Source organism: Sitophilus oryzae, unplaced genomic scaffold, assembly GCF_002938485.1.
Source record: "Sitophilus oryzae breed Bouriz unplaced genomic scaffold, Soryzae_2.0 scaffold_1000_pilon_pilon, whole genome shotgun sequence".
Lineage (NCBI taxonomy): Eukaryota > Metazoa > Arthropoda > Insecta > Coleoptera > Curculionidae > Sitophilus > Sitophilus oryzae.
In genome coordinates this window covers 1365827-1386688 of record NW_022145617.1, presented here as the reverse complement: position 1 = coordinate 1386688, position 20862 = coordinate 1365827, and the positions used below count along the sequence as shown (strand labels likewise).

Genomic DNA, 20862 nt, shown 5'->3' with positions numbered 1-20862 from the left:
TTTAAAGAGTACAGATACTAATATTGTCGATATAGTTTGTTTATTTCATTAAAAAATAAAAAAAAAACTGTTTAAATATTTGTTAAAGAGGACCAATTAATATGATTCCAGTATTCAAACTACATGAATTGACTGTTTGCGTTGGTTAATAATAATTGTTCCAAAAACTAAAAAACTGATTTTTTTATGTGTATTAGACAGTGTGGTAAAAAGTAACACCTTAAAAACGATATTTCATTTTTTGACAAATGCTTAGTTGTAACAACAAAGACATTCATTTTTATAACTTATTATTATATTGATTTCTGATTTAAATCCACATTTATTTAGAATAATTTATTCACGAACATAATTAAGTATGTAATTAATTATTATTTGGGCGGAAATAATGATGGTATATTTAATTAATGGTATACTCTTTTATGAAGATTTAAATAGTTTTCTTTTTGCGTACAAATGGGCTAGTAATATTATCATTTTGTTAAAAACGATAATATTACTAGCCTGTACATTTTGTACATTTGTTGCTTTAAAAACAATCTAAAATGTCAATATTCCATAGGTATATTGATAAATGAGGTCTAAATTATAAGAAAATGCGTTTTCTACGAAAACTTGAAGGGATAGGTATAATACAGTTTGATAGACAATTAAATTATGCATCTGATTTTCCGAAAATATACAGGGCGTTCCATTTAAATTAAACAAGTTATTGCCGTTTAAAACTAGTAATTATTTAAAATAAAATTTTAGACACTCTGTATAAGGTAGTATCCTTTTTATTATTGCAACACAATAACTGATCAATAAATAAACTTCAATAAATATTTAGTATTAAAAATTTTGATACCCTTGGAGAAATAAAGCCTTAAAATGTTTACTGCAATTTCACAAAATTGAAAATATTTCAAAAACGGTAAGGTTTAAGTGTGATAAACCTTAATAAAATTTTCCTTTATTTCAATCGTAGAATCTAAAAATAGAATAATATACAGGGCGTTCCATTTAAAAAATTACAACTATAGCATTTTTTACTTATTTGGGACACTCTGTATCTTCTAAAATTATTTCTAAATTGTAGCTCTAATAGTCCTTCAACGAACCCAAAACTTAAAATTTGTAAAAATCTAATCGTTTAGCTACAATACTCCGTGTCGTATGTGGTGAGCAACCCTGTATATATTTTTACTTAAATTTTAAAAACAACTGGATCTTATCTGGGTTTCCTTTCTTATAAATTTAATCTACTACCTATGTTGCCATATTATCAAGAAATTATGTTTTTTAACTAAAAAGTAAAAAAATCCCAAAAAATTCAAAATTTTCAATTTTTTTTTCGCGAAATAAGCCTCATAATCGTGTTTCTGGGACCGAAATATACTACCGGTAAAAATATTTGCATTTATTTAAGACTCACCCTGTATATAATTGATGCGAGTACTTACATAGAAAAAACGAAGCACGAGTAAAGGTAGGTTAAGGAGGATAATAAATAAAAGGCACGCACGCCTCTGGATAGCCTGGTGTCCCGTAAGGTCAAACGTTCTATCTCTGTTCCGCCTCGGGCTACCAGTGCGCCTTATTTTTCACCGCGTAAATATATAATGAGACCGCAAAGGTCGCTTCAGTGGAGCTTAATTTTAGAGAAAATGTCCGTATATGCAGTACTTTTGTTTGTTTTACTTCTATATGTCTGCTCTAGTCGAACGTTTCTTTCAGAATTGCGCGGTTAGCAGGTTGAGATTTGTTTGAACTGTGCCGGTATATGGAAATTGGTTTTCGGAATTAAAGAAAATTAGCATAAAATTAGAAGGTTTCTCTAGAAATTTATTTTAGCTTTTGGAAAGAGATAAAATAGGTAAATTTTGCTTATTTTATACTGTATCGTGAAACACACATTGTGAAATCCATACCTTGTCTGATGTTGGCTAATACGTCTTGTGTATTTTCTTTTAATTTTTTAGTTGAGTCCTTTCTTGAGTTATCACCAGTGGCGGTTCGTGGATATTATTGTAGGGAGATCAATATCTAAAAATATTGCGTCGATTTTTTTTAAGACGCCAACAAATTTAATTGGTTTCTTACAAGACGTTTAATCTAAAAATAAATACAAATTATGTTAAAATGGAACCTACCTTTGCATTTTTAAACAGGTGGTCTAGTGCGATTTCACTAAAAATCCAGTCAATGCTATTTACACAAATTTTCCACGGTAGGATTTAAAAAACACTTAAATAATAATGTCATAAAAATATACACATTACACATTTGAAAAAGTTTTATTTTACATTTTTTTATATTCTAGATCAATTCTTTTACTAAACGCTTTTCGAAATTTAAGCAATTTTTTTCTTTTAAATGCACGATTTTACAAACTGTGAGACTCCCCCGTTTTAGAGAAAGGTCACTGACGTCGAGTTGCCTTGGTTCGGTTCCTTGGGCGCCATCCCAATGTTTAAAGTGTTTGAGAGAACACTAGTGCCACTACGGGTAGCTTTTATACAGTGGAGATACCAGGGAGTGATGAGATGAAAAGAAAATAAAACACACAATTAACTATAACGTAACACTAGGCTTTTATTTAACTAATTAATTATGTACAAAAATAATCCAGGAAGGTTCACGTCCTCGAATCGTAACAACAGTGAAATAAAATGTATATTTAAAGACCCGTAAAGTAAACTTTACAATAATAAAAATAAAATAAATATTTGGTACCTCGCAAAACCAAATTTACACTAACAACCGTGTACCTCTAGAGTTTTGATCGATTATTCCCGAGATGCAACCACAGAATATACACCATACAGAAGCGACAAAGAGCTTTGAATAGCATTGGTCAAATGGGAACTAATTGCGTGACGTCACGTTTGACATCCGTGCACCTTGAACAGCATTTCACACTGAAAGAAAATTGTTAGATTTTAATAGAAAATGATGAAAGGCAGGTTTATTTAATTTTTAAAAACTAGAGGGATTTAAATCAGTATTTTTATTTAGAATTAAAAATAAATAAATAATTATGAAATATATTTTTTAGCCTTTTATGCATAATATCTAGAAATAATTATACCTGCGGTCGTGAATTTTTTTTTGGTGTATAATTCTTTGACGTCACGTTTGACAGTTAACCAGCATTACCCCCTCCTAAAAATTTTGAAGCAAATCTCTTTGTCGCTTCTGTATGGTGTATATTTTGTGATGCAACTCTCTGACTGATTCTATCACGCGAATTCAAAACGCGTTCCCGAAATGACGTCCTATTAAATACGATGACGCGAGTTCCTGATCGAGGTTGAATTTAGCGGCGTCCTATATGAACACGGACACGTAAGTACCGGAGCAACATACTCTACTATGACGCGATTCTCTAAACGGCGGCGACGTCGTTACAGGCGTCCCGATGGTCGCAGCTAAACATTTCTTGGAACGGCGTCCGTTTTGACAACGTAACACGAACCTCGGATCGGCGTCGACGTTAAAAGCGTCCCGTGATACCCAAACGCGAGCCCTGGATAGATCGCGAAACTAGTAGCGTCCTGTGGGATATACACACACGCGAGCCCTGGATCGATCGCGAAATTAACGGGGTCCCGAGGGATATACAAACGCGAGCCGTGGATAGATCGCGAAACTAGTAGCGTCCTGTGGGATATACACACACGCGAGCCCTGGATAGATCGCAAAATAATCGGCGTCCTGTGGGATAACTACACACGCGAGCCCTGGATAGATCGCGAAATTAACGGGGTCCCGAGGGATATACAAACGCGAGCCCTGGACAGATCGCGAAACTAGCAGCGTCCTGTGGGATATACACACACGCGAGCCCTGGATCGATCATGACGTTAGCGACGTCTCGGCGAGTTGTACGTCGTTTGGAGAAGCGCAGCCCGCACACACACCGCCCGGTCAGGACAACCTCGGGATTTCGGCGAGATCCCGTTCAGCGTCACTGATTACGGGAGCTACAGAACCAGCCTCGGGATTAGGGCGAAGTCCTGTGTTAGCTCCGTGAACAATCGCGACCCGTGTGTTTACTGTACCACCTTGCCCGTTATCTCTCTCACTCTCCTTCTTTCCCCTAACAAAAGAAATCGTTCCTCGCGTCCACGTGATCCGTTCAGCTCCCCTACCTGCTAGAGTACGGTTGGCCCTGAACGAATACAAGTTTTGCCAGCTTTTGCGATCGCGCGTTCTAACTATCTCTGTCTCCCTTTTAACTAAAGAAATCGTTCCTCGCGTCCACGTGATCCGTTCAGCTCCCCTACCTGCTAGAGGACGGTTGGCCCTGAAAGAATACAAGTTTTGCCAGCTTTTGCGATCGCGCGTTCTAACTATCTCTGTCTCCCTTTATTCCTACAGAAATCGTTCCTCGCGTCCACGTCATCCGTTCAGCTCCCCTACCTGCTAGAGGACGGTTGGCCCTGAACGAATACAAGTTTTTGCCAGCTTTTGCGATCGCGCGTTCTAACTATCTCTGTCTCCCTTATCCCTGTAACGCGTCAAGGCAGTAAAATAAATGGTATTAACAATAAAAAGAATACGACCTACTCTCGATCACGTTGGCGGTGGGTGCTTACCTTATACAGTACGGCGGCAGGCGGCTGGCAGCAGGGCACTTGGCAGGGCACTCCGGACTCGAACCTCACTGGTTCACGTGCGACCACTAACTAACTCTCTAGTGCTGGTGCGGCCGAGGTACTCGACTGACGCTCCCCTCCACTCAACCTGCACTGGTAGGGAGAGCGGCGCAAACGTCTCGGTTTCTCGCACCGAACTACAGCGACCAAAACCGATCAAAACTCTCTTACAAAATGGCAATTAAATATTTAACTTATTTAATTCAACAATAGAAACACTAATGTTCATTAAAGAAAATAAAGTCCCTACTATTCTAGTACAACATCAACACACTATACAGGGTGTCCTAGAAATTTTTATGAACTTCATTAAAAAACTAAACACAATATGTTGTCTATTTGAAAATATATATTCCAGAATCAGTCAACCAGAGTTCATCATTTATCCAGAACCAGAAAATTATGAGTTATTACCTACACAAATTTCGCGCTGCATCTCAAACCCTCGGCTACGACAAAGCTACGGCAACTAAAACAATTTTTTTTTCGACATTAAAAATTTAAATATTGATTTATACTGACTAAAGCAAACATTATACGCGATACGCGATAAACGATACAAAAACCTAGGTTGTTTTATAATTTGAGTTTTTATAAACACCCAAACTGCCAAACTGCCCAAACAGCAAAATTTTTCCAGCGATATGACTGAAATCCTGTAATATATTTATATAGAAATAATGCAGTCGATATTTCTTAATCAACTATATTGGTTCTCAACTAATAAACAATATTGCAAATTATAATAATAACACGCTGGTTTTTTTCTAGACAAAGACAAAAACCGCCACTTTTTATATCGTCTGTCAGTAAACTACCAAATACAAGTGTATATAAAGTTTGCTTAGAAATTCTTCTATGAATGACGCAGTCAATGGCCAATATAAACTATATCTATCGCACCTTAACCCATTATATTTTCTATACGTAGTATACCTTACCTTATTGAGGTCACGAGCCGCGGCACTTGGAGTTTAACGTGTAAAACATAGCGGGAACGAAGGACAAAGTGAAATTTTGACCGGCACACGGTGGGGTATTAGCATGAAAAAGGTGATCGAAATTCAAAAAAGCAAATGTGTTTAAGATTTCCCAAAAAAAGATAAATGATAAGTTAAATCATGTCTGCCATGAATGGCGTTGCTATGGGTGTGTTTAGTTGCATTCATTTGTTTCAACGGAACGTCAAAGTTGTTACTTCTCACAGATAAGAGGTAAATGGCTAAATTTTATGTTTAAAATTATAAATTGTTGTTGTTCTTGTGCTCTTTTTACGTTTATATTATTGTTTTGATTGAAAATGGCTCAGCAAGCTGCAGGTATGTATTCTACAAAAACGTATTATTAATTTTGATATTCTCTATACTAACGACTTTTTTTGCAACTAAAAGTTAGGCGTTCAGAAAATTTGATTAAATTTGTGACATTTCTATTATACTTAGAGATTTAGTTGCGCATTTCGAAGAATTCAGCATATTGTCTATATACGTTTTACTTAGTAAACATTGGGCTTTCATACAGTAAAATAAAATATTGCGACTTTTTGCGACTTTGATGATAAAATGAGAAAAACATTCTTGGTTTCCTCTAATTTGCCAATCAGTGATATACTAATGCGAGGTGTAAACCGCGATGGCATTGTTGTGTACAAAGCGATCGCATTAGTGCCATTAGCAGTATAGCACAATTTGGCATTAGTAGCGATTTTAGTGGTATGGGCATTGCTCGCGGATCAGTCGTAGCATTAGTAGTATTAGTTGCGATATTACTACTGGCATTAGTGGCGTTGACCGTGGAAACACTGGAACAGTGATTTTTCTTTATTTTTTAGAATCGACGAATTGCCCTTTATTTTGTTCATATTATTTCCTCTTTAATTGAAAATAGCAATAATTTATATAAGGTCTACATAAAAAAAATTTCGATCAACTAACTGTGTCAAATACCCCACTGTGCGGCAGTAGAGAAAATGGGAAAAATAAAATGTTTTCAAGCGAAAATTGGACAAATTGGGAAGAGTTTTGAATATTTAGGATGAAAAAAAGTGCTTTACAAAAAGTAAAATTTAAATAAGTTTTTCTAATTTTTTCCTGATTTTTTTTGGGGCGGGGGCATTGACCATTTTACCTCATGGTTAATCCGCCACTGGTTATCATACAATTACTCATCATACAATCTCTAAGAAAATACTACTGTAAGGAAAACTACAAAATAAAATAGTTATTTTTTGTAAACACTGCTGGCGTTAATCCAACGGAGACTAATTGTCAGCAATGGCTTACAAATGAACAAATTTATCTAACGGACAGAAAAGTGTTTAACGTTTCGGAAAGTATATCTCTTTCTGTCGTCGGAAGCAAAAAATACAAAGAATAAAGAAAACAACTATTTAAAATATCTAAATACAACTATTCGAGAACACCTTAGTTTTTTTTTAAACAGATACGTCTACAAAAACCGTTGACGTTCTGTTAAAATGACATTATATCAAGTTAAACTTCAAAATTAAAAATTACTACCTGATAACAATTACTTAATGAGGTAAAACCAAAAAGCTTCAAACTTTCTGTATTATTATTATTATTTTTAATTTGATTTAAATGTTTACATTTATGTTATGTTCTTTAAAATCAAAGAAGTGATTGCGATACATTACTAACATCTTCAGATGCATGAGCAATACATTTATTTTTATTAGATTCTATTAAAAAAAGGTTTTTTTAATTTTTCTTTTAGAGGCTATCACTTTAACTTTTTTGGAGGACTCCGCTGTTGCAAGTCGCGGCAACATGGGGTCTTCTGGCAGCACCACTGTTTAGAGACACTGCAGTATTTAAGTAATAACGACATTCCCAGATTTACACGATTCTTGTTTCTTAATTATTATTAATGTAATAAGCCTAATAACTTTAATAAAAAAATTTTCTTTCAAAAAGTATTTTATTTTAGTTAGTTAAAAGTATCTTGTAACTTATTTTTCAGATACTTTTTATGAGGTACATTGTATATCATTTGCTTTCTCATTTACAAAGATACTGCCTACATATTTAAGTAACAATTATGTAAAATTGTATACCGCTTCAATGTTTTAAGCCAAACATAAATTCAAAACCTAATTTTGTAAAACTAATCCATACTACCCTATATACATATATGTTTGCGTTTAGTTAAGGGATAATATCAAAGTTGATTAAAATAGTGGCATATTAAATGTTAATGAGAAAACTTTAAATTAAAAGTCCTTATGAAAATATAGACTAGAATGACTAGGTTATTGCGTTCTTGTTTACCAACGTAGTTAACTTTTTTTAAAATAGCCCTAACTAATCTACGCGTTTTGGCACGTTTAATTATAAAACTTTTAATGCAGAAGCGTTAAACAGTAAGAAAGTATTTACTTTTAAAATTACCTTTTTAAAATATAACTCGTAACAGATTTTTAGTAAAATTTCACTAGCAGATAAAAAAATACTTAAAAAATTTCTTGAGGATTGGCAGTATTGGCAGTATCTGCTTCAGAATAACACTTTTACAATTATTGTATCGGCCTCAATAACATAACAATTGTTTGATCAATGTTTATGTAATCGTTTGATCTACAAAAAGATATCGGAGAATCATAGTCACAAAAGTTATGAGAAAACAAAAAACTATTGTTCTGTTAGTAGATTTATTGGGTTTTTCTGATCTTATTTGAGATTTTTTTTATTATTATTTATCCAACAGCTGATCTTGTTTAGAGGTAGTAAATCTAGGAGAATATTGTGTCAGAATTTAATGTATTTTTTTTAATGTAACATCCTGTATATAATTACATTTGTAGTTTCTACGATTAAAATAAAGGTAAATTTAATTAAGGTTAACTGCACAATATTTCCGTTTTTGAAATATTTTCGATTTTGTGAAAACGCAGTGACAATTTTAGTGCTTTGTAGCGTTTTTTAAACAACTACCACTGCGAACGGCAGCTTTTCATCGGAGAGCAGTCGTGGATAAGGTATTTCACTAGAGAGAAAATTAATCGATAATAATAAACAAAAGATATATAGATATTGGGCGCCAGGCATGTACAAAGAAAGAAAACACAGTTGTATAATACTTAAAACTAATGACTATATTTATTCGTGATGAATTCTGATGGTAAATAGCATTGTACAATTAATATAATTATTATAGTGGTTACTTGTTGAGTAAAACTATATATGTAAATAATATTAAATACGTTCTATGAAAAGACTATAAAGAAAATACAATGCGTGTAACGTTATAGAAAATATAGGAAAAGTAGCATTACTTTATTTAAATTGTTAAATTTATACGGTGTTAAATCAGATGTGTTGCAACCTGTAGATTCTAGAATCTATCTCGTTATTCATCTGTTAGTATAGCGTAATAATAATGTCTATAGAAAGTAATACTATTACAATGCGTGATATTATGAAATCTAAAATCTAAATCACACTTTTACTACTGCATCGACATAAATATCCTTAATAATCTAACCACTAAATATAGTCTGTACGCTATTGTTTAAAATGTACGTTACTGTTTAAGACTGAAAACATTTTAGATGTTAAATGCAAAACTAGAACTTAAATATACACTTAGCTGTTCTTTTATGTAACCCTGCTTCAAACAGTAGCAGGCGAGGAGGTCTAGCATCTCTGTACTGTCTGTCGGCGATCCAGGCTTAGAAATGGGGGTGAAGCAGCACGGGGCTCAAGCCACATCCACGCTGGGGCACTCTATGTGTAAGACAAATCAATCCTACTGGGGACACTTGTCCATGGGACATCCGTCCATAAGATAGTGGCACAAGAGAACACTACTAGGACCTTGAAAAATAGTCCATACCTTGGACACTTGTCCGTAAGACAATGTCCGTCCGTAAGACCCTAAGAACACGAAACTCTTGTTTAAAATCAAACACCGTCTAATAAACAAAATGAACCTACCTCGAAATACTTCCGAGGGCTCAATAAATAATAAACAATCTGTCCTTTCTTCCAAATGACATTCTGGAGGACAAAAGCAAAGGGACGCCAACGTGCCAGCCAAATACAAGTACAAGTTGGGACATCCGTAACTCTACCCTAAAAATATTCATTAATAATATCGAATCTAAAAAGGAAAAATAAGCTTTTACCTGTAGCTTCGGAATGGCAGCTGATTCAGATAATACAGCCAGATTTAAATGACCCTACCATTTCTCAACACTACCAATGGCGTCTAAGAGGCCAAACGGTCCAACCAAAAGTGAAGTTAGATCACAGAGAATTGACAGAAGCGATGTTGACAGCGCGCGCTCCCACAGAGCGATACCAGGGTTGTGTCAAACAATAACAGGGTTGTGCCAAACAATAACAGGGTTGTGCCCAGACATCATATATCATAATCAAAGACATTTAACGAACTAAAAACGTTACAGCTTTATTCTAGGCGTATTGTTTTTAAAACCAAATATTTTATTGAAGTTTTTCTAGTTACTAAATTTTTTGTTGCAGTAATAAAAATAATACTACCTTATATAGAGTGCCTAAAAGTTTATATTAAATAATTAATAATAATTTAAATGGAATAACCTGTATATTATACGTGAATCAAATGCACAATTAATTGTTTATAATATTTATTTTGACTGTAGCTTTAGTAGACCTCCAACGATACCATCACTCACAATTTCTAAAAATTTAATCATTTGACATTTAATAACACCTGTATATTATGTAAATATTAAACTTTGAGGAAGTTGTAACGTGTTTAGTTCGTTACATGTCTTTTTTATACAGGGACCGGCAATAGTGCGTCGGGCATCTATAGCTCCTAGAATAAAAAGCTTGGGAATTTTGTTTAAGTGCAAACCTAAAGTATGTACTAGGATGTATTTCCGGAAAATATTTAAACTTCTATAGGGTGGCTCAAAAAAGGGTGAGTGGGTCTAGATGACTTTTTTTAAATGGAACACCCTGTATATTATTGCATTTTTGGCTTCCTTTCAGATCACTTTACATAATCCTAAGATATGAGTAAATTTATTTCTATAGTTTCAGAGATATTAAAAAATAAATCAAAAATATATATTTTTCAACCCATCTTAAAAAAAAATATTAAAAATACAAGAACTGTTCTGAAATCAAAACTATATTAGATATTTGCTTTAAATGGTCTGTTCTTACTTTGCTATAAATATGCTAATCGTAAATCATACAGGATGTTCAATATTTGACGCCAAATTTTCAAAAATATAAAATAATTTTACTTCGTTTTTTTAAATGGAACACCCTGTATATTATTTTTTTATATGAAGAATTGAAAAATGAACATTTTTTGTATTTAAAGTATTTCAAAATTTTTAATAGTTTTTCGGATACACGCAGCATTATTTCATATGGCGCTTTCAATGGTAAAATACGAGAGAAAAATCATTGGGTGGCTTTGATAAAAATATACTGTAGAAAATGCCATATGAAATACAAAACCGGGAATATCTGCGAAACCGTTAAACATTTTAAAATACTATAAATACAAAAAATGTTCATTTTTTAATTCTCCATCTATTGAAAAAATAATATACAGGGTGTCCCATTTAAAAAAAACAAAGAAAAATTATTGTATATTTTGGAAAGTTTGGCGTAGAATTTTGGACATCCTGTATGATTTACGATTTCCATATTTATAGCAAAGTAAGTACAGACCATCTAGAGTAAATATCTAATACAGTTTTGATTTCAGGACAGTTCTTGTATTATTAATAATTTTTTTAAGAAAGGCTGAAAAATATACAATTTTTATTTATTTAGTAATATCTCTGAAATTATCGAAACATATTTACTCATGTCTTAGGTTTATGTAAAGTGATCTGAAAGTAAGCCAAAAATGCAACAATATAGAGGGTGTCCCATTTAAAAAAAATCATCCCGATCCATTCACACTTTTTTGAGCCACCCTATAGAAGTTAAAATATTTTCCTGAAATACATCCTAGTACATACTTTAGGTTTGCACTTAAACAAAATTCCCAAGCTTTTTATTCTAGGAGCTATAGATGCCCGACGCACTATTGCCGGACCCTGTATATGATATATGATGTCTGGCGTATCGTCACCGGATTCCGTATCGTTCAGGCCTGATAATTTATTTGGCACGCTTGGCGTAATTTTTACGTTCTCTGATCCACAACCCTGTTATTGTTTCACTGCTCTGTGGAGGCGCTGTCAACATCGCTCTAAGGCGCCTCTCTGCGCTTTAACTTCACTTTTGTTCACCCGGCTTTTAGAAATGGTAATAATTTAAATCTTGCTGCAAAATCTGAATCAGCTGCCATTTCGAAGCAACAGGTAAAGATGAGATATTATCTTTATTAGATTCGTTATTATTATTGAATATTTTTAGGGTAGAGTTTTGGATTGACCCACCTTAACTCGTATTTGTATTTTGCTGGCACATTGGTGTTCTTTTGCTTTTGTCCTCCAGGATGTTACATGGAAGAAAGGACAGTTTCTTTGTTTATTATTGAGCCCTCGGAAGTAATTCGAGGTAGGTTTATTTTGTTTATTAGACCTTGTTTGGTTTTAAACAATAGTTTCGTATTTTTAGGGTCTTACGGACAGATGTGCAAGGTATGGGCAGGTGTCCCATATATATATATATATATATATATATATATATATATATATATATATATATATATATATATATATATATATATATATATATATATATATATATATATATATATATATATATATATATATATATATATATATATATATATATATATATATATATGTATTGATTCCAAGGTTATGGTCCAAGGTACGGGCATTATCTAAGATCCTAGTAGTGTTCCAAGGTACGGGTAGTGTTCCCCTGTACCGTTATCTAATGGACGGGTGTCCAAGTTACGACATTGTCCTATGGTTGGATGCCCTATGTACGGATGTCCTGTGGACGAGTGTTCCAAGTAGGAATGATTTATCTTATATATAAAGTGCCCCAGCGTGGATGTAGCTTGAGCCCCATGCTGTTTCTTTCCCATTTCTAAGTCTAGTCAATAGTTACGGCTGTATTGATTGATGGTGTCCTCATTCTGGCCCCTTTTCATCTCTTGAATAATATCGTACAGACTATGTTTAGTGGTTAGATCGTTAAGAACATCCATGTCGACCACCACAACCACTACTCATAGTATGTATACCTATGTATTTTTAAACATCATTATGAGATTTAAGTCATAGGTGCCCATAATATGAGTAGCGGTATTGACGGTTTTTTGTTATGATGAAAATGTTGTGTGATATGAAAAAGCAACGAAATATATTATCGATTGCAGCAACTATACCTAGTTTACATTCAGTATGTCCAATTAATATAGAACATTATAGCTATGAATGATTTTATCATAGTCATTTTCATAGAACATATTTAGTACTATTTTTAACAAAACTTTCTTCGACATTATAACCACTATAGTTGCTAGAATTCTACAATGTTATTTACCATCAAAGAACATAATGAATAAATATAGTCATTAGTTTTAAGTAATATACAACTGTGTTTTCTTTCTCTGTACATGCCTGGCGCCCAATATCTATATTTTTTTGTTTATTGTTATTGATTAGTTTTCTTTCAAGTGAAATACCTTATTCACGACTGCTCTCCGATGAAAAGCTGCCGTTCGCAGTGGTAATGTTTTATAAAAAACGTTACAAAGTGTAATTTGATTTCTGACGGCACAATGCCACATTTTAGAGGAAATCAAACTTTAAGCTATTATACTGATTAGATTTGTGGCCTTCTTAAGTTTATAGTCTGTCCATTGGACTAGTTGATGGATCTTTAGGCGGTTTAAAGCTCTTAAATCATGGTAACCATTAATGATTACCGATCCAGACGAGAATTAGAGGAAATATATCACAACAGACAAATCTATCCAACAGGAAAATTGAATATTGTAGGAAAACTACGATGAGGGTATATCTCACTTAGTTACTTACTGCCATTACTCACTGACGAGTATTTGACACGCATCAGAAAAGGGTTACGCAAGGCGTTTTTTTAAAGTGGGATTTAGTAATCATGACTTCAGCGCTCTCGCAGCTGGATTTTTCAAGGGCGGATGCGTTTGAGACATGGTACTATCTGGTTCTTAACAGTTGCCTAAGGTGTCTCTGTTGCAACATGTTTAATGCGTTCAAGTCCCGGCGAGCGGTGGCACATATAACATGGTAGGGACTATTATTGCTCGGTGCACTGCAAGTTTTGTTGTTGTGCTCAAGTCATAATTGTAGAAAACATCTTTCTCTCTTTTAATTTCTAGAATGCTCTTGAGACGCTGCTAATGCTGTGCTGAATTTAAGAATTCTTTTATTTCAATCTAGAAACGTATTTTACCCTAAAATAATCTGATTTTCTCACATTTTTACAACATTTTTTGACCGAAAAGAAATGCACATTCCGCATTTTGATTTTGAATATTCCTCATCAGAAAATTAATCAAAATCGTATGTGTACCTGCATAATATCTGCTAGTACGTATTAAATTTTACAAATTTGAGTAACGTTATAATATATTTCGAATTTTCTGACAGGTTATTTACTGCGCTGATACGCTGTCAACAAAATAAATTATTTTCGGCGAAAAACTGTTCAGACTAAAGGTAACAGAGTCTGCGTCAGCAGAGTGCTGTGTTTGAGAGAAAGATTTATTAATATAACGTCTTAAAATGTAATAATTATTCTCAACTGTTCCAAAAGAATAGAAATATCAAGGATAATCATTCAATGTCAAACAAATTCAATGGATTTAGATTTTAAACAAAAGATTATGAAGAGAAACCTCTTTACGCGCTTTGGGAGTAAATATTTAAGGCCGCGACACACGGCCTTGAATGGCGGCCGCGAGACGGACGTGACGCGCGAGCTAGCGAGAGGTAAAGTGATGGCGGCAGTGTTGCCAGAACTACCCCATTCGGGTAACGATCTGTCCTATACGCGGCTAAGAAAATTACTATAATAAACTTGAAACTGTGCCAACCTTGATGTTATGCAGGTTTGTAGCATAAGTTTGTAGTTTCTGAATAACGGTCTAGGTAAAGCATCTAGCTCATTTGCCAGCTCAGAATTAGAATTTAGAGTTAGTAACTCGCATTCTCATTGGAGGACACAGTCATATTTATTTCAAACGAGAATATTCGTATAATTTAATAAAATTACTGTAAATCACGATAAATAATGAATTGTTTGTAATTGAGCTGTAATTTCTGTATTATTAATCCGGTAAATGATGGAGATAAACAATTGTGATTGATTAAAATTTTATTTTAAGGTGAAAGTTTTGTTACAGGATTCTGAGAATTCGAATAATGAATTGAATAATGACAAGACAAGTGACATCTGTCTAAAAAAGACAGTGATTTAGAGTGACAATTTGGTTATGTAAAATTTATAGATTATTTAATAGATTTTTATATATTTTAGCTGCAATGGGTAGAAGTCAATCCACTCCAGGTTTGGTAGAGTCCAGAGGCAAGGTAGCCTTAGAAGATATGTGGGTACCTCCAATCCCTCTAGGAATCCTTACACCGCTTTATCCCAGGTCTCTGGGAGCATCCCCTCCACCTCCTTTGCAGACGATCAGGCCTCCACCTACACCTGACAGTCCCGGAGGATCAACAAGTAGCGACAGGAGCCGACAAAGCAGGCAAAGTAGACAACAACACGTTAGATCAGGTAACTCCAATGAATTTTCAACAAAAAAAAATAAAGTTGCAACTTTTGACACTGCTAGTTTCTCTTTGAAAAATAAATAACAATATCGCCGTCTTACCCAAAGGTGACTAACTTAAAGGTGACAAAAGTATTTACGTTTTATCCCGATCAAACATCGTTTTCAACAAAATCGATGATGCCAAATTTCTGCAGATTTCCTTAGATCTTTGGCTTATACAGGGTGAGTAAATACGGCTTATACAGGGGGTCTTAAATAAGTGCAAATATTTTCAGGGCTGGTAAATCTCGATAAAAGACACATACCTTCTCTTACCATTTTTCAAATGAGTCCAAAATAACCGAGTTATTTAAGTTTGAAAATTAAAAAAAATATTTTTTTTGGGAAAAATTTTGAGAGCCACCAGATTTCTTCTGTATTTGCATCTCTTTTAGTGCAGTAACCATAAAGTAAAGCAGTAACTATGGTAATATCAGATATTAAGAAACTATACCGTGGGAAAATTTGTGGTGAACAGGCAGTTCTAAAAAGTTTTCGAAAAATATACAGGAAAATTTAAAAGATGCACGATTTTCAACATCTTTTTTTGCGAAAAAAACTCATAGCCGTGTTCCTGGGGTCGAAATTGGTTGCCTGGTTCCTGGGGTCGAAAAAAACCACCCCTGAAAATATTTGCACTTATTTAAGACTCACCCTGTATATTATTATTGTTATTAATGTTTTTTTGGGTACCTCTATAGAAATTATACCTTAGAAATTATTTAGTTTTCTAATTAAATTAAATTAAAATTTATTAGGAAAGTAACTGTGACAACGATGCTTCATGTTTCTATAATTTCTACGATGTCTTAAAAAGTAATGTATACCCATTGGCATTTATCGACAAAAAAATGTCATGGAAAAATTTGTAGAGAATTAAATTCTTTACTCCTCATATTTATACTTTAGGTACAACGATCAATGGTGGTGAAAGTATGACCCAGCTGGTATCAGGAAGAACTACGCCCCTAATAGCATCTCATGAGGCCTTAGAAAGTGAAATTAAAAGGCTGAGAGAACGACTTCAAACAGTCGAATCGGAAAATGCCGCCATGAGCGTCAAGCTCAGTCAGCAGCAATGGGAGTTAGAACACAGGTTATATTAATTATTATTAACCGATTTTTTGGCACTTAGAACACTATTTACTTTAAGTCTTCATATCATTATTCGAAAGCCCCCTAAGTCTATAATCTATAAAATCTATAGGTAGTGCAAGTGGTATTCTTTTCAACATACCTATAGTTCATATCAAATAAATTTTTAGTCACGTGATTAAGCGTGACCGGCACAGCGTTGCCCTCTTTTACATATTTTCTTTTTAAAATTTTAAAAAGAAAATTTTTAAAATCGCTGCGACCGAATCGCAGTTTGCGATTTGTTGCTAATACTAATAATTATTTTATTTTAATTACAGATTGGCCGAGATCGAAATGCAGATCTGCGGTTCCCGCTCCACCAGTTCCCTGGAACAGGAGGACCTGGAACGGAACCGGGAGAGCATCATTTAACGGCTGGACGCGCTGCCGGACGCGCTGCGCGCGCACCCATCCCTCATGGTGCAGTTCATCGCGTGACGGCCCGAGCGCGAACCAAACTCGTTGTTTTTAGTGACGGGAACGACCGCCAGAGCGCGCCACAGTTACGATGTTGTCGCGTGTGCTTGAGTGATTACACTTATATTATTATACTTATAAAAGAATATACTGCGTGATTTTTACTAATTCTTTTTCCGAAATTTAAAAGATATAGTTAATCATTGCGATCCTATAGATCTATTGTGTTCCCATTTCTCGAGTTATAACTCATCGTACAATGTCAAGGCTTTGACGAAAGCTAGTATCTGAGACGATTTTACAAAAGTTAGTTCCCCATCTCCGATATAAGTCTTACCAAAGTTGATGGGATGAATGGTTGTCATCTCGGCGGCCTCTGATGAGGTGTTCTGGTGTTTCCCCATTTTACCCACAGAATCTGCATTTGCAGTTGTTTCTTACCTTCAATCCACTGAGCAATCTCTCCGTGGCAATCCGAATATTATTCTTACTTAAATCAAGAGGAATCTTTGATTGTGGTGCCCGGTGATGTAGAGGTACAGCTCTCGTCTACCATTCTAAAGATTGTGGGTTCGAATCCTACAGTCGGCAGTTCATCAGCCGAATATTTTTAATAAAATACAAATAGTTTGGGTATCTATGTAGGTCGACTCAGCCTTAAATGAGTAGGTACTTGGGATTCACAATCCTGAGGTAATAATAGGCGGTTGAAGCGTAGTCCTAGCCACATTACCTTCCTTGTATACAGAACGGCTCTAGCATGGCAAGCTGTACCTTGCTACTCCCAAGGCGTTAAACACTATACATATACGGGAGCTATTATTATATCTTTGATTTTTCTTGAAGTGCTGAGAAATTTTTTCGAATGTCGACCGTTGAAGGATACCGTTCCATGCTCGGTTCCATGTTACGGAAGGAGTCTTCCAGGTTCTTGAGTTCTGTTTTAAGTTTGTTTCTCAGAACGGTTCTGGTCCAGTTAGGGGGGGGGGGTGTTTGCTTCTTTTCTAGCTAGATCGTTTGCTTTCTCATTACCTACCTTACAGGGCATTCTATCCCTTGGTGTTCAAATTGAATAAAAAAAATTAGTGTTCAAAACGAAATACTTTTTTTCTAAAAATATATTCAAGTTGTTTGGTATATTATATATTCGGGTTGTTTTATATTTACAAAGCTATTTTTTTCTTCTTCAGAGCATATAGCAAATATTATTTTACCTAAAACTTTTCTCCATTTTTATGGTTCTAAAATTACTTGCTTACTACCATTACTCATTGACGAGTATTTGACAGGCATCAGAAGATGGTTAAACAAGGCGTTTTCTTTCATGAACTTTTCTGTGACCGAAAAGCCCCCGATACGTGATGTTATCTCTCTTCCGCACTCCGGACATTCAAAAATCTCATTGCTTTGTTGCCTCTTTACTTTTTGGTTGTCGTTGTTAACTGAGTTTGCAATTCTTCTCCATTGCGTTGCTTCCTTCAACCGATTCTGCATGTTTATTTTCTTTAAGTTTTCATGGAAAATATCCTTGTACCTTTTGATTTGTCCACCCGGTTTCCTCTTACCGTCTACAATCTCACCGTAAGGAAGATATTTCGGTAGGCGGTTTTCTTGCATCCTGCATACGTGACCAGCCCATCTTAAGCGGGATTTAGTACTCATGACTTCAGCGCTCTCGCAGCTAGCTCTTTCAAGGAAGGACTGATACGTTTGAGACTGATATGTCAAACGTATCAAACGTATCGATCCTTGTTCTGAAATATAGGTCTGCATCGTTCCTTGTTCTAAAATATAGGTCTGTAGTAGGATAATTCAATATTCTATAGGGTTATTCACAGCGATGGTACGTTAGACATTTAGGGAGACCTTATTGCTTTTATGGGAAGGCCTAGTATATTCTTTTATACGTATATAACCGGCAATGATTCCACGATGTTTCATGTTATTGCAATTTAAGCCTTATTAAAATTTAATTAGTAAAAAAAATAATTAAACCCATTAAATTAAATTATTTTTTTATTGTTTATTGATATTATTTTTCTTAAATTTCTATATCTATATATGGAACTTATAGAAGTATCATGGAGTCAAGCCGTATAAAAACTTCTTAAAATATCCAAGAATATTCTAAAACATTTTTTTCTATATACCCTTTGTAAAAGATTATTCGCTTAAAAAAATGTGAAAAGAACACTAAAAAACTTTTAAATAATTTTAAATCATCGCAAAAAAATTGAAAAGTGTTTTAACGAATTAAGAAAGAAATATTCAATTGACTAATTAATATAAATGAGGTGTTATGTATATGATACGCAGTGACTGCCAAGGATATTTTGAACTTTTTGAACAATAATTATTGATGTTGCCTATTGTAAAATTTTAATTCTCTGTATTTTTTTTAACAAAAATTTTATATTTTTCAAGAGATATATTTTCTTTAAAGATAAATGTATGAACATAATTTTTATCATAATTTTAAGGCTGTAATTCGCTTCATACTTTGATTATGGGTTTCTGTGTCATTTTTATGTTTCTCCTCAAATTTTTTGTATTACGCAAAAAGCGGTTCCTGAAAAAGGTCATTATTGTCACCAAATTAACCAGCACAATATCTTTATTTTTTGTTACAAAAGGACTAGAAAAAAAAAGTTCAAATAAAAGTTGTAGATCGTTCAATTTTACATAAAAATTGTCTCTGTACTTTTTTTGCTCAAATCAAAATTAACCGAGATAGGGTGACTAGAAGCTAGGGGATAGCTTTTATTGGAAAGTCCGTTTGTCTGAAATTTGGAAAAAATACTTTATTTATATTTTTCACCTCTTCTCGGGGTGAATTAAGGCTGTATTCCGTTGCAAAAACAAGGCGAACTAGACCGGTAAACTACGGTAAAGAACGGTTCAGGTAAACCGGAACGGTTTGGTAAAATACTGGAAACGTCAAATGTTGACGTTTTCTAAATTTCAATACCTCTATTATAAAATATATGTTTTATGCATTTTTAATGTACCTATTCTCTGCTTTTACGTTTGCTTCTTCTTTTCAATGGAGTTTACTATTGAAAAGCACTTTATTAATAAACTGTTAAACTCGTTAGACAGCTCAAGTGAAGATTTGCAGGTCCAATATCAGATCAATAATAAATAAACAAATCTAATCAATATTTATATTTTTATACCTTACAAAACATTAATGATTACTTGTTGTCTTATTTTTCATGTTTTCTTTAAATGTTCCTGACTTTAAGTGATCATGGATGCATGATAAGTTTAAATAGTCCTAAACAGTAATTATATTTAGTTAATGAAATTTATTTACCTTTACTGCCTACCTCCATTGCTTTTGGATGTAAATACAAAATGTTATTACAAATTTTAGATATTAAATGAGAATTTCAATCGAACTTCCAATATTTCCCATATAACACACAATATCCGCAGGATATTCATAGAATGTCGGAATGTCCCATTATAAGATCATTTTATAAAGACATATATAGGATATCCTCCAGACATCCTGAAATCCTGTAGATGTCTCAGAATAGAATATCCTATGGATATCTCTATCGTATATCTAATGTACATTCAGCTGAGATGCTCATGATAATAAAATATCCTAACAATATCGTCTAGATATTTAGGAAAAATAAATAATGTACTACTTTTTATATTACATAAAATGCAATAAACCATACAGATAGATATATTACGTCAATAAGGCAACAAAATATCCTGTTGGTATCTTCTGGATAATCTGGATATTTATGAGCTTGGCCACTCGCAGTAATACAGAGAATTTAAAACGCCCGCGCAAACAATTTCCCACAATCCATCTCGACAGTTTGTTTCTTTGTTTTTTCTTTGTTTGTTTCTTTGTTTTTCTTTGTTTGAAATTCGAGGT

At 33.9% G+C, this 20862-nt stretch overlaps 1 protein-coding gene across 1 annotated transcript in view; it reads left to right on the top strand.

Moving 5' to 3' along the window:
- LOC115875641 (cyclic nucleotide-gated cation channel alpha-3) overlaps positions 1–17033 on the top strand; it is a 182330-nt gene extending 165297 nt beyond the window's left edge. Inside the window, exons 13-15 of the mRNA XM_030891443.1 lie at positions 15122–15373; positions 16320–16506; positions 16826–17033. Coding sequence (XP_030747303.1) covers positions 15122–15373; positions 16320–16506; positions 16826–16919 — 533 coding nt within the window. The 3' untranslated portion in view covers positions 16920–17033. The remainder of the gene's footprint in view (positions 1–15121; positions 15374–16319; positions 16507–16825) is intronic.
- The last annotated feature ends 3829 nt before the right edge of the window (positions 17034–20862 follow it).